Source organism: Oncorhynchus clarkii, chromosome 33 (assembly GCF_045791955.1).
Source record: "Oncorhynchus clarkii lewisi isolate Uvic-CL-2024 chromosome 33, UVic_Ocla_1.0, whole genome shotgun sequence".
Classification (NCBI taxonomy): Eukaryota; Metazoa; Chordata; class Actinopteri; order Salmoniformes; family Salmonidae; genus Oncorhynchus; species Oncorhynchus clarkii.
Genome location: NC_092179.1, coordinates 8195721 through 8219318, shown reverse-complemented (window position 1 = coordinate 8219318; position 23598 = coordinate 8195721). Strand labels below are relative to the sequence as shown.

Sequence of the window (23598 nt, the reverse complement as noted above, 5' to 3'; positions counted from 1 at the left end):
CGACCTGCATTCCTGATAATATAATACTTGAATACAAGTCCGTCACAATTGTGATCAAAGTCTTAACTGATTTACAAATATGTTCATGCCGTCATAACTTATATCCACTTACCACAGTTAATACGTCCCTGTTCACAAGTGCTGTAGACAGAGAACACAGGAAAAGATCAGTTACCATTCTCCTGTATGTTACATGTATTTTCCCTTTCTCATTTCCTCACATAGGCCTACATGCACTGGTATACTGTAAATTGGTACTCACCATTTCTCAGTGGGTTTCCTGATAACTGTACCAGGTTCAACAGTAGTCTCGTTGGAATAACAGGTGCAGTTGTCCAAAGTGGAGCAACTCCTTGTGTTCTCATCATAGTATGGAGCCTCTGCTGGGCATCTCGGGTAGCAGCCTGCACACAGAGACAATGTCAAAGTTAGCGTTAAGGTCAACATCACTGTGAGGAGTAGATTCATCTCTCATGACAGATATAAACATACATGTAAACTTAAACAGAATTATCTATTAGTGTACACAAGATTTGGTTCTGGGATCATAGCCTGGTGACAGGTCGGGTTTGACAGCACAAACAGATCCAGGACCATGTTAGATGGATCAACTATTTCCATTAATTAGGTCAGTTCAGTTACCTTCCAGCTTGCCAGTGAAGAGGTTGTTTTTGCCACAGGTCTTGATCTGTCCACAGGGATCGTAGTGCCAGCTACTGTGGCCCTGCTCATTGTAGTAGTCGCAGTATACCGCTGTATGGGTAGGTAAAGGAATAGTTCATTTAAACACTGTTTCAATAACACATACATATACAGTTGAAGTCGGATGTTTACATACACCTTAGCCAAATACATTTAAACTCAGTTTTTCCACAATTCCTGACATTTAATCCTCGTAAAAATTGCCTGTCTTAGGTCATTTAGAATCACCACTTTATTTTAAGAATGTGAAATGTCAAAATAATAGTAGAGAGAAGGATTGATTTCAGCTTTTATTTATTTCATCACATTCCCAGTGGGTCAGAAGTTTACATACACTCAATTAGTATTTGGTAGCATTGCCTTTAAATTGTTTAACATGGGTCAAATGTTTTGGGTTGACTTCCACAAGCTTCCCACAATAAGTTGGGTGAATTTTGGCCCATTCCTCCTGACAGAGCTGGTGTAACTGAGTCAGGTTTGTAGGCCTCCTTGCTCGCAGATGATTGTTCAGTTCTGCCCACAAATTTTCTATGGGATTGAGGTCAGGGCTTTGTGATGGCCACTCCAATACCTTGACTTTGTTGCCCTTAAGCCATTTTTCCACAACTTTGGAAGTATGCTTGGGGTCATTGTCCATTTGGAAAATCCATTTGCGAACAAGCTTTAACTGCCTGACTGATGTCTCGAAATGTTGCTTCAATATATCTACATGATTTTCTTTCCTCATGATGCCATCTATTTTGTGAAGTGCACCAGTCCCTCCTGCAGCAAAGCACCTCCACAACATGATGCTGACACCCCCTTACTCCACGGTTGGCTTGCATGCCTCTCCCTCTTTCCTCCAAACATAACGGTGGTCATTATGGCCAAACAGTTTTATTTTTGTTTCATCAGACCAGAGGACATTTCTCCAAAAAGTACGATCTTTGTCCCCATGTGCAGCTGCAAACCGTAGTCTGGCTTTTTTTATGGCGGTTTTGGAGAAGTAGCTTCTTCCTTGCTGAGCGGACTTTCAGGTTGTGTCGATATAGGACTTGGTTTGCTGTGGATATAGATACTTTTGTACCTGTTTCCTCCAGCATCTTCACAAGGTCCTTTCCTGGGTTTGGGTTTGCACTTTTCACACCAAAGTACGTTCATCTCTAGGAGACAGAGCGCATCTCCTTCCTGGGCGGTATGACGGCGTTATGACGGCGGCGTGGTCCGATGGTATTTATACTTGCTTACTATTGTTTGTACAGATGAACGTGGTACCTTCAGGCATTTGGAAATTGCTCCCAAGGATGAACCAGTCTTGTGGAGGTCTACATTTTTTTTCTGAGGTCTTGGCTGATTTCTTTTGATGTTCCCATGATATCAAGCAAAGAGGCACTGAGTTTGAAGGTAGGCCTTGAAATACATCCACAGGTACACCTCCAATTGACTCAAATGATGTCAATTAGGCTATCAGAAGCTTCCAAAGCCATGACATAATTTTATGGAATTTTCCAAGCTGTTTAAAGGCACAGTCAACTTAGTGTCTATAAACTTCTGACCCACTGGAATTGTGATTCAGTGAATTATAAGTGAAATAATCTGTCTGTAAACAATTGTTGGAAAAATGTTTTGTGTCATGCACAAAGTAGATGTCCTAACCGACTTGCCAAACCTATAGTTTGTTAACAAGACATTTGAAAAACAAGTTTTAATGACTCTAACCTAAGTGTATGTATACTTCTGACTTCCACTGTAAGTAGCATTTAATTGAAAGACTATCCTGGGCAGGCTCATACATACTTAAAAAATAACAATAAAGTGTTAGCATTACTTTTAAATGAAATACTGCATCAGTATTTAATCATATTTGCATCAGTTGTGTTTACGTACGGCACATGTCTGGCGTTCTCCAGCGGACACACACGTCCTGGTCACTGCAGGCCTCAGCGTAGGCCGCCACGGACGTACAGAAACCCAAGAACTTCCCCTCAAACTCACAGGAGCACGACTCCAACACACAGGCCTGGTAGTAGGGCTCTGGGTCCACCTGGAGAACAAAGCAGAACATCTTAACGGAATGTCTCCTTAAATGTGTTACATAATTATATAATACATGCAATTTAGCAGATGCTTTTAGGGGTACATAAACATTTAAAATATCTTGTACGAGTGTTTGTGGGAATCAAACCCACTATCCTGGCATTGAAAGCACCATAATCTACCAACTGAGCTACAAAGGACCCACATGTTTGGGGTGAACTATCTCTTTAAGCCTACCTTTAAGTGGAGGTGTGTGATGTTTGGGGTAAACTAACCTTTTAAGCGTACCTCTTTGGCAGTCCTTAATTAAAGGTGTTTAACATTTGGGGTGAACTGTCCTTTTAAGCGAACTTTACCTTCAAGTGGCAGTCCTTAAAGGTGTCTCCCGTGAGGATCATACAGCGTCTCTCGGCCCAGGCGGAGCAGTAAGAGTGGCGCTGGCACGGAAACACCTCATTGATCACGTCAGAGCAGGGGGGTGTGGCCATCTTCCAGCTGTTGCCGAAGGCGAGGGGGCTGGACACCACCGATGACCCACTTATCTGCAGGTCGTTCATCTCGTTGGAATCGAAGTTCCCGCAAAGTCCACACACTCGGTTCTGTGAAAGTACAGCAGTAATTAACTTAATTAATAATAATCCAATTAATTTATGAGTTACTAACTTTGGCAAGACAGTTGTGCTAACTTAACCATAACTTAATACTAAACAGTACTTAGTAGCTGTGAAATTATATTTCAGCAGTTGCAATGATCAACGAGCAATAGGGAAATCTTACAGGTTGCATCTTTAACGTCTAGATGGAGAGAACTCACCCTCCAACGGTCGTCCAGTATGACGGTAAGTCGGGTGTGTTTGTCCCAGATGAGGGTTAGTCCTCTAGAAGGCACTGAGATCATGATGTAGAGGCCCACAGTGTGGGTGGAGTACAGAGGCTCCGCCTCCAGAGAAGCCCATCCCCCTTGGAGCCGTCTCGTCACCGTCATTTCATTCAGAGTCAGAGTGACATTACCCTGAGAGAAAAGACCAACACCTCATTAAGGAAGTTAATAACGCTCCATACTACAGTCCTATTACCACAGGTATTCAGTAGAAAATTACTCGCAAAAAAAAAAAGTCATTTTCATGCAAACTTTCTGATACGTATTTACATTATTCAATACAATTAGTATTTACCTGGTGATTCCAAGTGGTGCTTGGTCCTACTTAACAAAACACACTCCAAACAAACTGAGGGGTAGTTCTATTTAATAATAATGGACTTCAAAAGCACGGCGTGACAGAGGAGAGAAGTGAGCTAAGTGCATTACCAGCAGGTCTAACACGATGGTCCGGGAACAGGTCAGAGCCTCGTCACAGCACGGGACACTCTCCACTTTGACAGAAAACGACCCAGCTTCCCTACCACAGCCATCCTATGAGAGAAGGAAGAAAACAGCAGAATTGTAGATGTTTTTTTTTTTTTAAGAAGCAGTACCATTAATTTCACAGCAGTATAGAAAAGAAAAGAAAAGAAATATCTCTAACAAAATGAAGAACAATGCTTGATAACCCAATGAAAAGGGGATATCAGATTGGCTTCTGTGACTCACCTCCACTAATGTGTACTGACAGTTCCCATCGTAGCGGTACCATTTAGAGTCAAAGGTTTGATAGTGTCCGTTTCCATACACCAGGCATGTACCAGGGCATGGTTCATCTACACAGCTCCACTGGGCATGGCGGCAGGTGCTGGGAAGTGGATGGAGACAAACTTTTAGGGTGGTGATTCTGAACTTCCACTTCAGTATACTTTTTTGCTTAGTCATGTATTGATGTAAATGTACATTTAATTTGACCTTTATTTAACTAGGCAAGTCAGTTAAGAACAAATTCTTGTTTTCAATGACAACCTAGGAACAGTGGGGTTAACTGCCTTGTTCAGGGGTAGAAAGACAGATTTGTACCTTGTCAGCTCTGGGATTTGATCTTGCAACCTTTCGGTTACTAGTCCAACACTCTAACCACTAGGCTACATGAAACATCAACTTAAGTAGAGGTTAGGATTCAAATGATGGATTACATTTCAGACAGTAAGTATAAAACACTATCTTTGCTTCAACTCAGAATCAGACAAACACTTCCTGATGTTCGTTAGATATAATACACTACGTGGTGTGTTTGTTGGTTTGTTTGTCTTTAAAAATGGACAAATCCCCAAGTCGTACTGTGATACATTCCCTTATGTATGTATCTGTAATTGATACACACTTCAGAAGTAGCAAGGCAACAGTTGTGGCTCACTCACCATGTTCTACAGTTGGTCTTGACACTCTGTCCTGCTTTGAACACTTTGCCGCTGTACTGACAGGTGCAGTTGTCCACAGTGACACACACACCCCTATGGTCTTCCAACTGGCCCCCTGGACAGTAACAGCCACTTGTACAATTCTGAACAGCACTCTGGGAACAACGAAGATGAGTGTCTCATTACAATTCAATGCTAATTGAATCAATGAACAGTTTTCAGTTCTACTTTTGGGCTAGCATGAAATATTCACTATTTATTACATTTTTTATATTAACTCTAATTCTGTGAACTTACTATTGGTTTGCTCAGACTGGCACATGTTTTTTGAGCTGTGTCTATGGCAAATTGTGAGCAATGCACACAAACCTTCCCCTGGGTGCAACCTGAAACAGACAGTAGCATACAGTATTATATTTGAAGGCATATCAAACACACACAAATACTGTAATAACATGTAAGAATTCGACCATCAAGAGGCTATTAAATACAAATATATATTTACCACAATCTTCAGAGCACAGCAATTCTCCATCCTCACATTTGCTGCAAAAGAGTATAAAAAGGTGGATGTAAGATGCTGGTGTATAGGCTGTCTGATCGTCATCAGTGATCAGGCCAACCACCGCTGTGTCATCAGCAAACGTAATGATGGTGTTGGAATCCTGCGCAGCCACGCAGTTGTGGGTGAACAGGGAGTACAGGAGGGGACTAAGCACGTACCCCTGAGGGACGCCCATGTCGAGGGTCAGAGTGACGGATGTGTAGTTGCCTACCCTCAACACCTGTGAGTGGCCCATCTGGAAGTCCAGGATCGAGTCAGTTGCAGAGGCAGGTGTTCAGTCCCAGGGTCCTGAGCTTAGTGATGAGCTTGGAAGACACTATGGTGTAGTCAATGAACAGCATTCTTACGTAGGTTTTCCTCTTTTCCAGGTGGGAGAGGGCAGTGTGGAGTGCAAGAGAGAGTTTGTCATCTGTGGATCTGTTGGGGCGGTATGCGAATTGGACTGGATCCAGGGTGTCTGGAATGATGGTGTTGATGGTGTTGATGTGAGCCATGACCAGTCTTTCAAAGCATTTCATGTCTACAGATGTGAGTACTATGGGGTGATAGTCATTTAGACAGGTTACCTTGGCGTTCTTGGGCACAGGGACTATGGTGGACTGTCAGGGAAAGGTTGAACATGTCAGTGAAGACATTTGCCAGCTGGTCAGCACATGCTCTGAGTACACATCCTGGTAATCGGGTCGGGCCCCGTGGCCTTGACCCTTAACCAGCTTAATTTTTTTTAAACCTGCACCCCGCGGAAATCTAATTAGCATAATAAAAAAATCCCCATAAAAATCTGTCAATTTAAGCTAGAGATCTGTTTTTTTGCATTGGAAGCGTCTCAATCCACCGTACTTCCACATTTGCGGTGAAAGGTTACAACGCTCAACCGGTGTTTATCAGACCACGAGACATCCCAAAAATCGGTCTTCTCCATTTTGCGTCAAAAGACTTGTCTATAGTTGATACGGCTGATCTGCCAACTTCTGTCTGTAGCGTTTGAACCGCTTCAGCTACACAACCCTCTGTGCAAAGGTGTGACTCACGAACATCTACAGTTGTTTTGCTCTAAGACGCACACAGGCCTCAAGACTCATCTAAAGGTACCAGTTGAAAAAATGAATGGAAGTATACAGTATACAGAGACTGTTTATTGCCAAAAATATGGGGTTAAATATATATATATAAAAAACTAAACAAATAATGTTTCCTGATCTTTCTTATTATATCTTTTTAGGAGAGACACTTCAAGAACAAACTTCCTTTTGATATTTTTGCTGGGACTATCTGTTCCTTGTAGTGAATATGTTATTCAATGTGTTTGTATGGGTTAATAGCAGTAAGGACCAAAAAAAAATAACATGTATACTTCAAGGGGTCTTAAAATGTCAAATCAAATAGCTAAATGATCCTTGGACCTTAAAAATGACATATAGCTTAGTAGAAAGAAATTTGGAAGCCCATACACATCTGACGAGTGTTTGCAAGCCCTGCCACATCTGATGAGTGTCAGATCCGGCATAGTAGAATTCAACAATAGTCCCGCATTGATGTGTTGACAGTTTGATGGCTCGTTGGAGGTCGTAGCGGGATTTCTTATAAGCATCCAGATTAGTGTCCCGCTCCTGGAAAGCGGCAGCTCTAGCCTTTTGCTCAGTGCGGTTGTTGCCTGTAATCCATGGCTTCTGGTTGGGATATGTACGTAGGGTTAGACGTACAATGACTCGCAAAAGTATTCACCCCCTTGGCATTTTTCCTATTTTGTTGCCTTACAATCTGGAATTAAAATGGATTTTGGGCGAATTTGTATCATTTGATTTACACAACATGCCTACCACTTTGAAGATGCAAAATATTTTTTTATTAAACAAACAAGAAATAAGACAAAAACTTAACCCCCACCCGTCAATACTTTGTAGAGCCACCTTTTGCAACAATTACAGCTGCAAATCTCTTGGGGTATGTCTCGATAAGCTTGGAACATCTAACCACTGGGATTTTTGCCCATTCTTCAAGGCAAGACTGCTCCAGCTCCTTCAAGTTAGATAGGTTCCGCTGGTGTACAGCAATCTTTAAGTCATACCACAGATTCTCAATTGGATTGAGGTCTGGGCTTTGACAAGGCCATTCCAAGACATTTAAATACATTTCCCCTTAAACCACTTCAGTGTTGTCATTGTCCTGCTGGAAGGTGAACCTCCGTCTCAGTCTCAAATATTTGGAAGACTGAAACAGGTATCCCTCAAGAATTTCCCTGTATTTAGCACCATCCATCATTCCTTAAATTCTGACCAGTTTCCCAGTCCCTGCCAATGAAAAACATGGTGTTCTCGGGGTGATGAGAGATGTTTGGTTTGCGCCAGACATAGCGTTTCCTTGATGGCCAAAAAGCTACATTTTAGTCTCATCTGACCAGAGTACCTTCTTCCATATGTTTGGGGAGTCTCCCACATGCCTTTTGATGAACACCAAACGTGTTTGCTTATATTTTTCGTTTAAAAAATTGCTTTTTTCTGGCCACTCTTCCATAAAGCCCAGCTTTGGAGTGTATGGCTTAAAGTGGTCCTACGGACAGCTCCTTCGGGGTTATCTTTGGTCTCTTTGTTGCCTCTGTGATTAATGCCCTCCTTGCCTGGTCCGTGAGTTTTGGTGGGCGGCCCGCTCTTGGCAGGATTGTTGTGGTGCCATATTCTTTGCATTTTTTAATAATGGATTTAATGGTGCTCCGTGGGATGCTCAAAGTTTTGGATGTTTTTTTATAACTCAACTCTGATCTGTACTTCTCCACAACTTTGTTCATGGTATCGCTTGCTTGGTGGTGCCTCTTGCTTAGTGGTGTTGCAGACTCTGGGGCCTTTCAGAACAGGTGTATATGTACAGCAGGTCAGCCACCAGGGGGAGACTCGTCGAGGCCTGGTGACAGACGGAGTATACATCACGAGGCGATGGCTCCATCTGCTGGACGTTCCAGGGCTGGACGGGCTCTCCGCCCAGGACTAATTGGGTTTGATTGCTCACCAGCTGTACAAGCCCCATAAGGCTGCCAGAAGGGCAGCACACAGGAGATTACTGGGGGAAGTAAGATGACTTCCGTGTAGTTGGAGACGGTGCCCGAGTGAAGACGATGGAGTTTGAGTTTGTGTGCCAAACAGGATACAGCAAGACCAGGAGCCCAGAAGACGGTATATCTATCCTTATCTTTAGATTTTTAATTTATAAACACCCTTGTAGCTGAGCTAATCATACTCCGTCCGTGTCTGATCTGTGTAAACTTCTTGACCAAACCCCCTGGTCTGCCACAATACACTGAGGTCATGTGACAGATCATGTGACACTTAGATTGAACACAGGTGGACTTTATTTAACTAATAATGTGACATCTGAAGACAATTGGTTGCACCAGATCTTATTTAGCGGCTTCATAGCACAGGGGGTGAATAAATAAGCACGCACTACCTTTTCATCTTTTATTTTTCATCTTTTATTTAAACAAGTACTTTTTTCACTTCACCAATTTTGACTATTTTTTTTGTATGTCCATTACATGAATTCCAAATAAACATCCATTTAAATTACAAGTTGTAAATGCAAAAAAAATAGGAAAAACGCCAAGGGGGGTGAATACTTTTGTAAGGCAAGGTAATGTATACAGCCACATACTAGGTGAGAAGTGAATGGGAACCGTAGAGTTCCCGTGTGTGAAACAGTTTTTGCCCGATCTGCATTCTTTAAAAGCTGTTCACCACTGGAACCAACTACCAGAAAACCAAAAATGCTGACTATAGTGTCAGTGCTTTTACACAAAAAGCGGTGTAAAGAAGAGTGTAACCACTACAAACCTTTTTCTTTGCTGTTTGTTTTTGTTGCTGTTTTTTTTACAACTCATGGTTCCAAAAAGCAATGTGTCCAATTATTATTATGTGCAATATCTTGACTTTGGTCTGTAAACGTATCTGTATATCCTGACCTCTGTTTTTGTTATTATTCCTAAGAAGAACACAAAAATGTGTCTGATGTTTCTATGTTGTTTGTTCGTATATAATGTATTTTCTTTGTTATATGTTACCATGGGGACCGGGGACTGCAGATGGAAATTAGCTGTTGAATAAATCTGGTCCCAACGCGTCTTTTCTCAAGTGTACTGAGACTTATGGTTTGCCGTTCAAATAAACGTAATAACAATAATACCAACAAACAGCAGCACGTTCTGTAATAGGATCTCCTGTTTTTTTTTGTGCAAGAGTCAAATGATTTATGCCGACGCTGTCATCTGTAATGACACCTCCATAGCAGTATGTAAGAGGAACTCACCACTGTCGTCCATCGATGGCAACAGGTCCTGGTGGTGTGACTCCTCTCTGATGGTGACATGGACACTGGGCCTTCGGGGTACAGGTGAGCCCCCCGGTCAGATGAGTGCCCTCCAGGCAGCCACAGCCCTCCACAGGTGCATCCTCCACCCCACACCTGGGGTCTGGCCGGGATAGGGAGAGACAGGTGCTGTTGCACGCCTGCATTTCGTAGTCAAACCTCTGATTGTTCTCACACGGTACCGCTGGAAATCCAAAATGACATTCATGTTAAACATTTACAGAAAATGGCAGAAATATTGGTCAGAGAGAAATCCAAAATGACATTCATGTTAAACATTTACAGAAAATTGCAGAAATATAGGTCAGAGAGAAATCCAAACCAGTTTAATTGGAATGAATGGCAGTAGATAAGCAGTTGATGCATTTCCTGCTTTTACTTATGCAGGGAAATAAAAGTAATGTGATACAGTATATCAGAAATTGTGTAATAGAATTATTGTCAATCTAAAATATTGTCTTGTAAATACAGTGTACACAGGTTTTATACCAATTTTCTGTATAAATAGCCTAGAAAATATTTGTTGACAGACAATACATTCCTCAATGTTTGTTTTCTTGGAAAGCTGTTATTATATGATACAATATCAGTACTTGTTTGCATTTACAACTTGTCTGTCCTATCACAAACTAATTTCAGCCAGTGTAGTGGATTGACTGCATTGTTTGTATGGAATGTAAATTAGAAACATTATTGGAATCATTCCACCTAACAAACATACTGTGCAAATAATATTAAAAAATATTGTTTTACACAATATGGTATCACAGCACTGGCTGACCACTGGCTTGCCAAAATGTCTGACCTTTTATACCGTCATAAGAAGGTTAATGTCCATTCTAGTACTCCAATTGCTAATTCTATGGGTGTTACTCACTGCAGTTAGTGGCCCTTCTCCAGTCACCCACTGTGATGCCCTGGTTGGCACAGGCTTTGGCATAATTTGCCAAGGCCACACACAAACACTGCTGCAGCCCAGTTCCACAGGTACACGTTCTCTGGATACAAGCCTGCAAACATGAGGTCACAAATGATTACAAAACATTGTTACATCATCATTTCCTAGTTAAATACAAGGTAAATACCAATTCAAATATGTATTTTTGTTTGACCTTAATCAATGTATAAAAAGTTCTCAAGATTGTGTTTGGTATTAGTTGATCCTTGCCTTGTGGTAATTGTCAGTAGGCACGTGATCGTAGCACTTGGCGAAAATCCCACCGGAGTCTCTCAAGGTGTGACACTTCTCGTCTGCAAATATTTCTGAGAGGTAATCGTCCATAGGTTAGAGTAAGAAGCACAAAAACAGAATTAGGATTCCCCCCCCCCCCCCCCCCCCCCCCATTTCTACACAATGTCGTATTGCAAGAGGCATTCCCCCTAATTATTAAATGTCATATAGACAATGTAATGTACCAACAAAGAGCGATAATACTATGACAAGGGGAACACATTGTCACCACATGCACTATTTTCATGAAGCTATTCAAACAAACTGATTAATTTCCTTCATAGAAAAACCTACTGAACGCATGCGAGGACCTATTTTGTAAGTCATGAAGCCTTCAGAGGGACTTTACCGTTGTCGGTGTTGATACAGACTTTAGGTATGTTAACAGGACAGTCCCCTACACTCCAGGACAGCGCAAACGGTTCCGCTGCATTTTCTACGATACCACTGCTTGTGGTGAAATCATCAGTGGTATCGGTATTGTAGTTTCCACAAAGTCCTAGTAAAAAAGGAACGTTACCACTTTATTTTACAGTACAGAAATGAGCAGATACATGACATCATTTGTTTGTTCGTTCACAGGATTCAGTCAATGTGACTTAAATACCGATATGACAATGATAATAATCATGATACATAGCGATAATACGTACATCATGCAGAACCATTATAACGATGAAAGCAAAGTACCTTCTGGCATCCCTACTTCACTCTGTGGTAGTGTGATATAGAGCTGGAGGTCTGGAGACGTCTGGACTTGCATCTTCATGCCAAAGGATGTCAATACCTGGACATACATGGATGACTGCCAGAACACCATGGCGTTGTCTGACTGATGTAGCTCTCGGATTTCCTCTTTCTCAAACTGTACACTGTTGTGAGAGAATCTGTAGGTATTCTGTAATTGGCAAACAAAAAAAGTGTTTTAGATGTTGTTGATCATCATAAAGAGACGTTGAATGTAAAGGGGAAGCAAAGGTTACAAGCAGACAACCCGTACCTGGTAAATCTGAAGAAACACGTTTTGGATGGAGGACGTCGTCTCAGAAAAATGTATGGTAATCGTCCAATTAAAACCCTGTTTTATTTCATTCATAAAGAATAAGGGAAGTTAGTACTTCAGGTGAAAGTACTGTATGAGTACAACTCAAAACTACCCTAGTGCTGTGAGATTAAAATCTATTAATTTACCTTCGAGGCCATGTATGAGCATTTACCGGGAAGGGTATACTGTTTCCCATCGAACGTGGTCACAAACTGCCCTTCAATCACACACCTGCTAGGGCAGCTGTTCTGAGAGCATATCCACTTGCCATTGTAGCACATACTGTAGAGAAATAAATGAGTATCATGTTACATTTTGATCAGGATAATATCAATAAGTAGACAAATTCAATGAGAAGTCTGGCTAGTTCACAAATAACATCCTTTTCAACACACAGTACCTTCGGAAAGTATTCAGACCCCTTGACTTTTTCCACATTTTCTTAGGTTACAGACTTACTCTAAAACGTACTAATTTGTTTTTTTCCCTTTATCTATCTACACACAATACCCCATAATGACAAAGCAAAAACAGTTGAGAAATGTTTAGTAATTTATATATAAAAAAAGATATATATAAAAAAAGATATATCAGTTTAGAAATGTTTAGTAATTTATATATAAAAAAATATATATATAAAAAAATATATTACATTTACATAACTATTCAGACACTTTACTCAGTACTTTGTTGAAGCACCTTTGGCAGCAATTACATCTCTAGTCATCTTGGGTATGACGCTACAAGCTTGGCACACCTGTATTTTGAGTTTTTCCCATTCTTCTCTGCAGATCCTCTCAATCTCTGTCAGGTTGGATGGGCAGTGTCACTGCACAGCTATTTTCAAGTCTCTCCAGAGATGTTCGAACAGGTTCAAGTCCGGGCTCTGGCAGGCCACTCGATCCTGTCTAGTCTACCAGTCTCGGCCGCTGAAAAACACACCTACAGCATGATTCTTCCACCACCATGCTTCACCGAAGGGATGGTCCCCGGTTTCCTCCAGACGTGACATTTGGCATTTTTGGTTTCATCAGACCAGAAAATCTTGTTTCTCATGGTCTGAGAGTCTTTAGGTGCCTTTTGGCAAACCCCAAGCGGGCTGTCATGTGCCATTTACTGAGGAGTGGCTTCCATCTGGCTACTACAATAAAGGCCTGATTGATGGAGTGCTGCAGAGATGGTTGTCCTTCTGGAAGGTTCTCCCATCTCCATAGAGGAACTCTTGAGCTCTGTCAGTGACCATTAGATTCTTGGTCACCTCCCTGACCAAGGCCCTTCTCTACCAATTGCTCAGTTTGGCTGGGCTGCCAGCTCTAGGAAGAGTGTTGGTGGTTCCAAACTTCTTTAATTTAAGAACAATGGAGGCCACTGTCGGGGACCTTCAATGCTGCAGAAATGTTTTGGTACCCTTCCCCGGATCTGTGCCTCTACACAATCCTGTCTTGGCGCTCTATGGACAATTCCTTCCACCTCATGGCTTGGTTTTTGCTCTGACATGCACTGTCAACTGTGGGACCGTATATAGACAGGTGTGTGCCTTTCCAAATGATGTCCAATCGAAGTCCAATTATTATGATTAATGGAAACAGGATGCACCTGAGCTCAATTTCGAGTCTCATAGCAAAGGGTTTGAATACTTATGTAAATAAAGTATTTCCGTTTTTTAATTTTTTAATTTAATACATTTGCAAACATTTCTTAAAACCCGTTTTCACTTTGTCATTATGGGGTATTATGTGTAGATTGTTGAGTATTTGCATTTATTTATTTAATTTTAGAATAAGGCTGTAATGTAACAACATGTGGAAAAAGTCAAGGGGTCTGAATACTTTCTGAAGGCATTGCATACTCTAGTGCAATACTTTTGACTAAAACCACATAGTGCTCTTGTCCAAAATAGACTCATGAGTTCTGATTCTCTCACCAGGTCTGGCATTTAGTTCTGCGTTCTTCCCTCGGTGCATAGTTCCTCCCGGCGTACACACACGGGCAGGCTGACTCACTTACACAGTAATGGCCCTCTGCTCGATCGTTCAATACCTGTCCTGAAACATAGCCATTTAAAACCCTCATCAACCTTATGTGATTGTAACACTAAAGATAATAATGTCTCCCTGCAGATTGCTTAACATGTGACGGTAATTTTAAAAGCAGTGCAGATCTGCTTGCTAAGACATTGTCTGCTCAATTACAATTCATATTTTTCATATAAGCTTTTACACTTTAGACTACACTTGAAACTGTTTCTCCGGATGACAGTGTAAGGCCTACCTTGGGGGCAGACACAGGTGCTGGTGATGTCCTGATCATTGGTTCTAGGTGCTGGGTTGGAACAGGTGGGAACAAACGCATCACCCTGCTCCTCAAATTGTAGTTCTCCTGGGCAACTGAACTCAGCTGTTTCGCAACAGACAGACACACAAGTCTTTAAGAATTTGTTAAAGACAAAATTATTTAACAAGATTAATAGTCATTATAATGTGTTACAACTGTTCATAGCATCTTTATAAACTAACAGCTTTTTTCTGAACTGATTTACTTACGACAGTGTGTCAAGGTCCTCCAAGCATTGCTGGTCTGACACCGATGGGCAATTTCTTTGTAGAACGCACATCCTACATAAAGCTCTTTTTCATATCCGTAAATATTCTCTTGACAAAGAGTTATGTATTTGCTTGTGTTAGCCTGCAGACATTCAACGTAGTTGGAGAGGAACGTCTGACAGACCTATTACGTAATACATAATACATATAGTACATCATACTGTAAAACACTAGTGCAGACTTCAAAACAGTATAACCTACGTTACAGCAACATGGCATTATCTATATAGAAATATTAACATCAAGGCTTGCCAGAAAATGGTAGGGTTCTATGTCTTAGATCCATTCATTACCATTCACCAGAAGTCTAGCATTATTTACCAAGCCATAACCTTCAGGCCAAGCACGCAATACCAGAGACCCCAAGCAGTGACACTAGTACTTTACCACCAGATTCAAACGGTGGTCCACGTCCCAAATAGCACTCGAATCCCTATATAGTGGTCAAAAAGAAGTGCATAATTCAGGAAATGTACCTTGCTCTTAGTGCGGAGGGAGTCCATGGTCTGGCACCCGTCCTCTGAATGAACACTCTTTGCAATCAATTGCTGACGGTCATCTAATTTTGCAGGAAAATATAGAGTAGTTAGTACACTGAAGTGTAGTTAAAGTGCAGTTTACAGCAAGAAGTGTAGTTAGCGCACAGCTAACAGCAAGAAGTGTAGTTAGCACCCAGACAATTGATATTCAAGAGGCTGTTCACTGTATTTTTCTCCATACTGCATTTTGCAGATTACTTAGACAATCCATATCTACAATTCAACATGATATACAGTATATATATATACACACATATATATATACTGTATATCATGTATATATATACTCTACCAGTACACAGTACCAGTCAAAAGTTTGGCCACACCTACAGTACTCATTCAAGGGTTTTTCTTTATTTGTACTATTTTCTACATTGCAGAATAATAGTGAAGACATCAAAACCATGAAATAACACACATGGAATCATGTAGTAACCAAAAAAGTGTTAAACAAATCAAAACATATTTTAGATGTTAGATTGTTTCAGCCGACCTCAACCCAATTGAGATGGTTTGGGATGAGTTGGACCGCAGAGTGAAGGAAAAGAGCCAACAAGTGATCAGCATATGTGGGAACTCCTTCAAGACTGTTGGAAAAGCATTCCAGGTGAAGCTGGTTGAGAGAATGCCAAGAGTGTGCAAAGCTGTCATCAAGGCAAAGGGTGGCTACTTTGAAGAATCTCAAATATAAAATATATTTTGATTTGTTTAACGCTTTTTATTTTACTACATGATTCCATGTGTGTTATTTCATAATATTGATGTCTTCACTATTATTCTACAATGTAGAAAATAGTAAAAATAAAGAAAAGCCCTTGAATGAGTAGGTGTTTTGACTGTTACTGTATATATTTAGAAGAGGTATAAAAAATATGTTCATAAGGTTATTGACCTGGTATATCTGGTCGTCCACAGAGTCCAGTCATTCCAGGGACTAGCTCCTGCTCCAGTTTCACCTGTTAGAGGACAGACCAGGGACCAGTCAATCAATCATGTATTAATAGGTCATCTCGGCACCAGGAACCTAATCAAATTTGTTAAAGATAGCATGAGAGAATAAATAATAGGTAACAACAATGTATTTGAAGCTGTTCATGGATCACTCACCCAGAGAGAGTCGATGCCCACGCCCACACTGCTCCAGATGACAGACAGAGGTAGAACAGTGCTCCTCAGCTTGGTGTTGGTCCCGTACTGGAACACATGTTGATAGGTGTGGTCGTAGGGAAGGGACACCCTGTGACAAACACGTCATAGTCAATCGTCATCAATCATCATCATCATCATCCTCTTCCTCAATGCCAAGTAGGTTAATGATTATTTTAGACTGTATATTTTGTTGGTGTGAAGAAAAGGGCAGGAAAATCTAGCTAATATTTGGTGAAATATCTAATTAATAACTTGGTCATGCTCGAGCTCTCAGATTAATGATGTCTGTAACTGCATTACGCAATAGACTATAGCAAGATCACCTTGGTGCATGTGAAGGTAACCAGATTCATCCATTCATTAATTCCATTTGGAGCTAGCAGCTTATGTAAGATAATTACAGTTACAAGTCATCCCAGACGTCAAAAAACTGTGAAGGACAGACATTTCCCTATTCAATGTCATCACTTGCTTTGAAGTAATTAGTGTAATTGGCAGCATCACAGGCCACGATTAAGACCATTGGATTAAAAATCACATTCAATACAGGATGCATACAGTATATCCAGCGAACATGTTTTGAATCCAGCTTTACAGTTAACTTTATCAGGATCTTGAAGACCCACTCCAGAACTATGTCATGCATGTGTTATGCATGATTTTATATGAAAAGTGACTATATCTGGGTCTTTGCAACTACCCCTTTATGTGTTAGCTGTTATTTTTTTACGAGTAAATAATTAGACATAATTTAACAGAATTAAAATAGAATAAAATAGAGTAAATAAAAACACAAACATTCTCTGCTCGACGAAGATGGTTCCATTGTACAGAATCCGGGTCTGGATCTTGTTGACGTTGATCTCGACATATTCCAGCAGGCCGTTTTCACCTCGACGCACGGTGATGTCACAGTCCACCCGGTTGTGAGTAAAACGTGTCAGCGTGAAGGGACAGGTGGAGTGGACGTAGAATACGGTTCCGTTGAACATCTGGACGACTCCACTGCCAAAGGTCTTACACACATCTGGCAAAAACAGAGACGAGTCAAAAGTCTGCTGCAGTAATAAATCCACATAGAAAAACTGAATTTAAAGGGAAACTCCGTCACTTTTCACCCTTTTCAATTGTCTTGAACATTTAAGTTGAGAAGAGTTCAGTAGCGTTAATCTTATGTACGCATTAGATATAATTTCATTTCCAAAGCTATTGTTAAATAATCTTTGCTAGCCAAGTAATGTGTTGCTTTCTACAGTGGTTCTTCCTTTAAATGTTTTGAGTTTATGCCGCAACCGTTTGCGGTAGATGGTGGCAGATTATGGTAAATTGCGTCATTCTGGCAACAATGGCTGACACTTAAAAAATGTGCAATTGAATTCTCTGGCACCCCGCAAGCTGTGCTATAGTACGTAACTTTTAAAGGAAGAACCACTGTAGCTAGCTAACCTAGCTAGCTTTAGTGAGGGTTGGGTGTCTCTGATAGAACTGGCTAGCTAGCTAGCTAGATTATTTCTAGCAAAAAATAATCAAAATGTTCCCTCCTGCAGTAGATTGTTCTGGTCTGGCACCTCAGCTGCCTATGGACAGACCCAGTCAATGTACAGTGCCTTGCGAAAGTATTCGGCCCCCTTGAACTTTGCGAACTTTTGCCACATTTCAGGCTTCAAACATAAAGATATAAAACTGTATTTTTTTGTGAAGAATCAACAACAAGTGGGACACAATCATGAAGTGGAACGACATTTATTGGATATTTCAAACTTTTTTAACAAATCAAAAACTGAAAGATTGGGCGTGCAAAATTATTCAGCCCCTTTTACTTTCAGTGCAGCAAACTCTCTCCAGAAGTTCAGTGAGGATCTCTGAATGATCCAATGTTGACCTAAATGACTAATGATGATAAATACAATCCACCTGTGTGTAATCAAGTCTCCGTATAAATGCACCTGCACTGTGATAGTCTCAGAGGTCCGTTAAAAGCGCAGAGAGCATCATGAAGAACAAGGAACACACCAGGCAGGTCCGAGATACGGTTGTGAAGAAGTTTAAAGCCGGATTTGGATACAAAAAGATTTCCCAAGCTTTAAACATCCCAAGGAGCACTGTGCAAGCGATAATATTGAAATGGAAGTATCAGACCACTGCAAATCTACCAAGACCTGGCCGTCCCTCTAAACTTTCAGCTCATACAAGGAGAAGACTGATCAGAGATGCAGCCATGAGGCCCATGATCACTCTGGATGAACTGCAGAGATCTACAGCTGAGGTGGGAGACTCTGTCCATAGGACAACAATCAGTCGTATATTGCACAAATCTGGCCTTTATGGAAGAGTGGCAAGAAGAAAGACATTTCTTAAAGATATCCATAAAAAGTGTTGTTTAAAGTTTGCCACAAGCCACCTGGGAGACACACCAAACATGTGGAAGAAGGTGCTCTGGTCAGATGAAACCAAAATTGAAATTTTTGGCAACAATGCAAAACGTTATGTTTGGCGTAAAAGCAACACAGCTCATCACTCTGAACACACCATCCCCACTGTCAAACATGGTAGTGGCAGCATCATGGTTTGGGCCTGCTTTTCTTCAGCAGGGACAGGGAAGATGGTTGCAATTGATGGGAAGATGGATGGAGCCAAATACAGGACCATTCTGGAAGAAAACCTGATGGAGTCTGCAAAAGACCTGAGACTGGGACAGAGATTTGTCTTCCAACAAGACAATGATCCAAAACATAAAGCAAAATCTACAATGGAATGGTTCAAAAATAAACATATCCAGGTGTTAGAATGGCCAAGTCAAAGTCCAGACCTGAATCCAATCGAGAATCTGTGGAAAGAACTGAAAACTGCTGTTCACAAATGCTCTCCATCCAACCTCACTGAGCTCGAGCTGTTTTGCAAGGAGGAATGGGAAAAAAATTCAGTCTCTCGATGTGCAAAACTGATAGAGACATACCCCAAGCGACTTACAGCTGTAATCGCAGCAAAAGGTGGCTCTACAAAGTATTAACTTAAGGGGGCTGAATAATTTTGCACGCCCAATTTTTCAGTTTTTGATTTGTTAAAAAAGTTTGAAATATCCAATAAATGTCGTTCCACTTCATGATTGTGTCCCACTTGTTGTTGATTCTTCACAAAAAAATACAGTTTTATATCTTTATGTTTGAAGCCTGAAATGTGGCAAAAGGTCGCAAAGTTCAAGGGGGCCGAATACTTTCGCAAGGCACTGTATGTAGTCTTTTGTATCATTTATTTATCTAGTTCAGAGTGAAATTAAAATATGTTCATGAAAATGAACCCCTTATTTATTCTTAATCTTGTGTGGAATTGTTTCTCTGACTCTGTCTCTTCATTCTCCACAGGGTAACTGTCAACTTGCGAGTCGGAAAATGAATACTGGAGGTGAAGGAATCTGCATTGTAAGTATACATTTGATGTTAAAACACATCATTTTCAAATACAGACGTTAAGTGCACAGAGGTCATTTGTACGTTATATTTTATGTTTCAGATGCGAGCTTCCAGTGACAATTCAACAATGGACCAAGTTATTTCAGCAACAAAAAAAAGATTATTGAAGCACTCCTTGTCCATCATGCTATTGTGATTTTGTGCTGAACTTTGTAGTTTTATGCATTGTATTTTAATGTAGTCTAGCTACAGTATGTAAGGTAAACACTACATTTTCCATGAATTAAACTACATGGTAACATATATTTAAGAAATATTTTTTGGAATATATTTTACTAGCTACCACAGCATGCTGTCAAAATGTATTTCCACACCACTTACTTAAATATATAAATATACATGCAGAAATATATAAAATCGCCAATTTTGTAACATGTCAATATATTTATGTGCATTTAAATATATGTAAATATAAAGCTTAAACATATCTTTAGATATTAATAATTTACATATGTATAATTAAATACATTTACATGCAGATTGTTAATACATTTGTCTATACATTTTGTTTCAGTTTGAGCTATCTAAAGTTTTAAAAACAGTGATTTTCAAGTACTAAGAGATTCATGAGCAAGAAAATACCATGCAGGTTTTGAAACTCACCGTTTTACTTACTTGTGAATCTACCCTGTGAAGCATTTTTTAAGACCTTTCTTCTTACAGTTATCATTTTAATCACAGATTATAGAAACGTATTGTTTTCACATATGTAGACTGGTTTGGTGCTGGAGTTAATGAATATGAGGTCGAAAAGTGTCGGAGTTGCCCCTTTATGGGCCGGTTTCCCAGACGCGGATTAAGTCTGGTCCAGGACTAAAAATCATTCTCAATGGAGATTCTCCAATAAAATAGCTTTTTAGTACATGACTAGGCTTGATCTGTGTCTGGGAAACTGGCCTTCTATGTAAATGTAATTTAGAGGAAGGTACTTTACTTACTTTCATGGATATCAGAGGTTGAAACAGGGCCTAGAACTAGAAATAACAAAATATTAATATGCCAGCCAATCCATACGCAAACTGGAGTACAATTCTGTACAGTAATAACTCCTTTTACCATATATACTTTTTCAGTGGGGACAAGCAGTTAACCCGGATAAAAATTTGTAAAGAAACTAATCACAGTCAAGTTTCAAAGAACACCTACTGTACCTGAGACAAGAGAAAGTAAGACAGCTACCAGAGTCCACCCTGGAGGAACCATGCTGCCTAGCTCACCAGTCTTAATGAGAGACGGAGAGAGAGCCAGTGTGACAGAACCACAGGACAATTCACTGAACTGCCCTTATCTCTGGTCTTTTATACCCTTCTCTGAACCACCTGCATTGAAAAGACCAGGAAATAAACCGATATGCAGGAAATGTTTTAGCTGGAAAGGGATTGCTATTAACTCTATAGGGACTCGTTGAGGAAATGAGTTGATTGTTTAATATTTGGTTTTTCTGAGGAATTTTTAACTAATGACATCCAATCCTTTATCAGGGCCATGTTCAGTAAACTAACATTGTTGAACCTTCATGAATAGAGCTGATACAATGCCTTATTCTACATGCCAGAGAGGGGTGTTTGTTCTATCTGAACGTTGCACAACATTGTGTCCTCCAGCTGAACATATGGAGCGTTGTCAGTGCCAACATAAATGGTATTTGAATTCCATAATTTTGAATTTCTATTATGGTATTGAAATTGAATGTAACATTTTATATTTTATATTATAACTTTAGTGCCTTGTTGCAAACAGGGTGCATGTTTTGGAATACTTTTCTTCTGTACAGGCTCCCATTTTTACAATCTGTCAATTAGGTTAGTATTGTGGAGTAACTACAATGTGGATTATCCATCCTACGTTTTCTCCTATCACAGTCATTAAACTCTGTAACTGGTTGAAAGTGAACAAGTTGAGGAATACTATGATTCCAATTGATGGCTCCATGCCATATACCCTTATAAAAGATTGTATCATGAAGGAGAGGCAATGTATGTTCGAATTTCACCAAGTTGGAAGGTAAGAGTTAGAACAGATGCTGTTGTCTCTTTCGGGTTAACAAGTCACCTGGTACAGATAATCTTGGCGCCAAATTGCTTAGAGTTACAGATAACCAAATATCTACCCCAATCTCTCATATTTTTAGTAAGTGCTTGATGTCTGGGGAGTGCCCAGAAATTTGGACAGAGTCAAAGGTTATTCCACTACCTAAAGATAAAAAAAAAATCTGCATTCACTGGTCCTAATAGTCGCCCTATAAGCTTGCTGCCTGTGTTAAGTAAATTATTGGAAAAATGTGTGTCTGTACAAATCAAGGATTATGTCTCATGCAATGGTTGGATAACTGGTTTCCAGCATGCATACAAAGAAGGGCATTCTACGAGTACGGCCTTAGCACAAATGACAGATTAAAGAGTTAAAGAGTATGGACGACAGGAAGTTAGTTGGTGCAGTGTTGCTGGATTTCAGTGCTGCTTTTGATATAATTGATCATGAATTGTTACTAGGTCAACTCAAATGTTATGGTTTTAAGTCTGCAGCTCTATCCTGAATGGATATTTATCCTGGATATCTATCCAGGAGAAGGCAAAAAGTGTTATTTAATGGTAGCTTTTCAAACAGTAAAGATATACACTATGGTGGTCCTCAAGGAAGTTGCCTAGGCCCACTTCTCTCCTCTATCTTTACTAATGATTTACCTTCAGTAATGAACAAATCAAGAGTGGTCATGTATGCTGATGACTCTATAATGTATAGTGCAGAATCAGAATGTAATGAGCTATCAGATGAACTGAGCAGTGAACTAAGAATGGTGTCTGAGTGGGTTGATATGAACAAATTGGTGTTGAACATTTCTAAAACTAAGTGTATTGTATTTGGTTCAAGATATATGCTTGCTGATGATCCCCAATTGAATTTGTCGATGAATTGAACATATGTAGAGCAAGTGAAAAAAACAAAACTACCAGGCGTCATGTTTGACGCAACTTTATCATGGTCAGAACACATAGATAATATTGTTATTAAGACGGGCAAGGGAATTGCTGTTACAAGAAAATGTTCAGAGTATGTAACATCTAGCACACTGAATCAGGTGATTCAATCCCTGGTCCTATCACACTTAGAGTACTGTCCGGCTATATGGTTATCTGCAGCAAAGAAAGATATAGATATATACCGGCCAATCCCTCCCTAACCCGGACGACGCTAGGCCAATTGTGCGTCGCCCCACGGACCTCCCGATCGCAGCCGGTTACGACATAGCCTGGGCGCGAACCCAGAGTCTCTGATGGCACAGCTGGCGCTGCAGTACAGCGCACTTAACCACTGCGCCACCCAGGAGGCCCTTGGGGGTCGAATACTTATTGACTAATTGACTTTGTAATTTGTAAAAAATAAAATAAATAAAAATTCCACTTAACATTATGGACAGAGCTAAAAAAAACTACATTTAATCAATTTTCAACTCTTTAACACAACAAAATGTAACACGACAAAATGTGGAAAAAGTCCAGGGGGGGTGAAAACTTTCTGAAGGCAACTTCACAGATGCATTCAGATTCAGTTTTCTAAATTCAGATTCAAAACCAGAGACAACATTGTGGAACTTTGCCAGCGAGGAAAGGTAGAGGAGAACAGAAAGAATCAAAC

The 23598-nt window shown here is 40.3% G+C and overlaps 1 protein-coding gene across 1 annotated transcript in view; it reads right to left on the bottom strand.

Annotated features, from left to right (window-relative positions):
- The window catches only part of LOC139392783 (mucin-2-like), a 28974-nt gene extending 7746 nt beyond the window's left edge, over window positions 1-21228 (bottom strand). The window contains exons 1-27 of the mRNA XM_071141034.1: window positions 21114-21228; window positions 20901-20936; window positions 17291-17519; window positions 16451-16580; window positions 16236-16299; window positions 15281-15363; window positions 14745-14928; window positions 14473-14598; window positions 14126-14246; window positions 12348-12483; window positions 12157-12234; window positions 11847-12054; window positions 11506-11655; window positions 11094-11188; window positions 10803-10935; window positions 9866-10109; window positions 5510-5550; window positions 5302-5390; window positions 5005-5159; window positions 4310-4448; window positions 4028-4132; window positions 3533-3730; window positions 3075-3317; window positions 2569-2725; window positions 643-753; window positions 263-404; window positions 113-141 (exon numbers count right to left, since the gene is read on the bottom strand). Of these exons, the coding sequence (XP_070997135.1) occupies window positions 113-141; window positions 263-404; window positions 643-753; window positions 2569-2725; window positions 3075-3317; window positions 3533-3730; window positions 4028-4132; window positions 4310-4448; window positions 5005-5159; window positions 5302-5390; window positions 5510-5550; window positions 9866-10109; window positions 10803-10935; window positions 11094-11188; window positions 11506-11655; window positions 11847-12054; window positions 12157-12234; window positions 12348-12483; window positions 14126-14246; window positions 14473-14598; window positions 14745-14928; window positions 15281-15363; window positions 16236-16299; window positions 16451-16580; window positions 17291-17519; window positions 20901-20936; window positions 21114-21165 (3478 nt within the window). The 5' untranslated portion in view covers window positions 21166-21228. The remainder of the gene's footprint in view (window positions 1-112; window positions 142-262; window positions 405-642; window positions 754-2568; window positions 2726-3074; window positions 3318-3532; window positions 3731-4027; window positions 4133-4309; window positions 4449-5004; window positions 5160-5301; window positions 5391-5509; window positions 5551-9865; window positions 10110-10802; window positions 10936-11093; window positions 11189-11505; window positions 11656-11846; window positions 12055-12156; window positions 12235-12347; window positions 12484-14125; window positions 14247-14472; window positions 14599-14744; window positions 14929-15280; window positions 15364-16235; window positions 16300-16450; window positions 16581-17290; window positions 17520-20900; window positions 20937-21113) is intronic.
- Between the last annotated feature and the right edge of the window lie 2370 nt (window positions 21229-23598).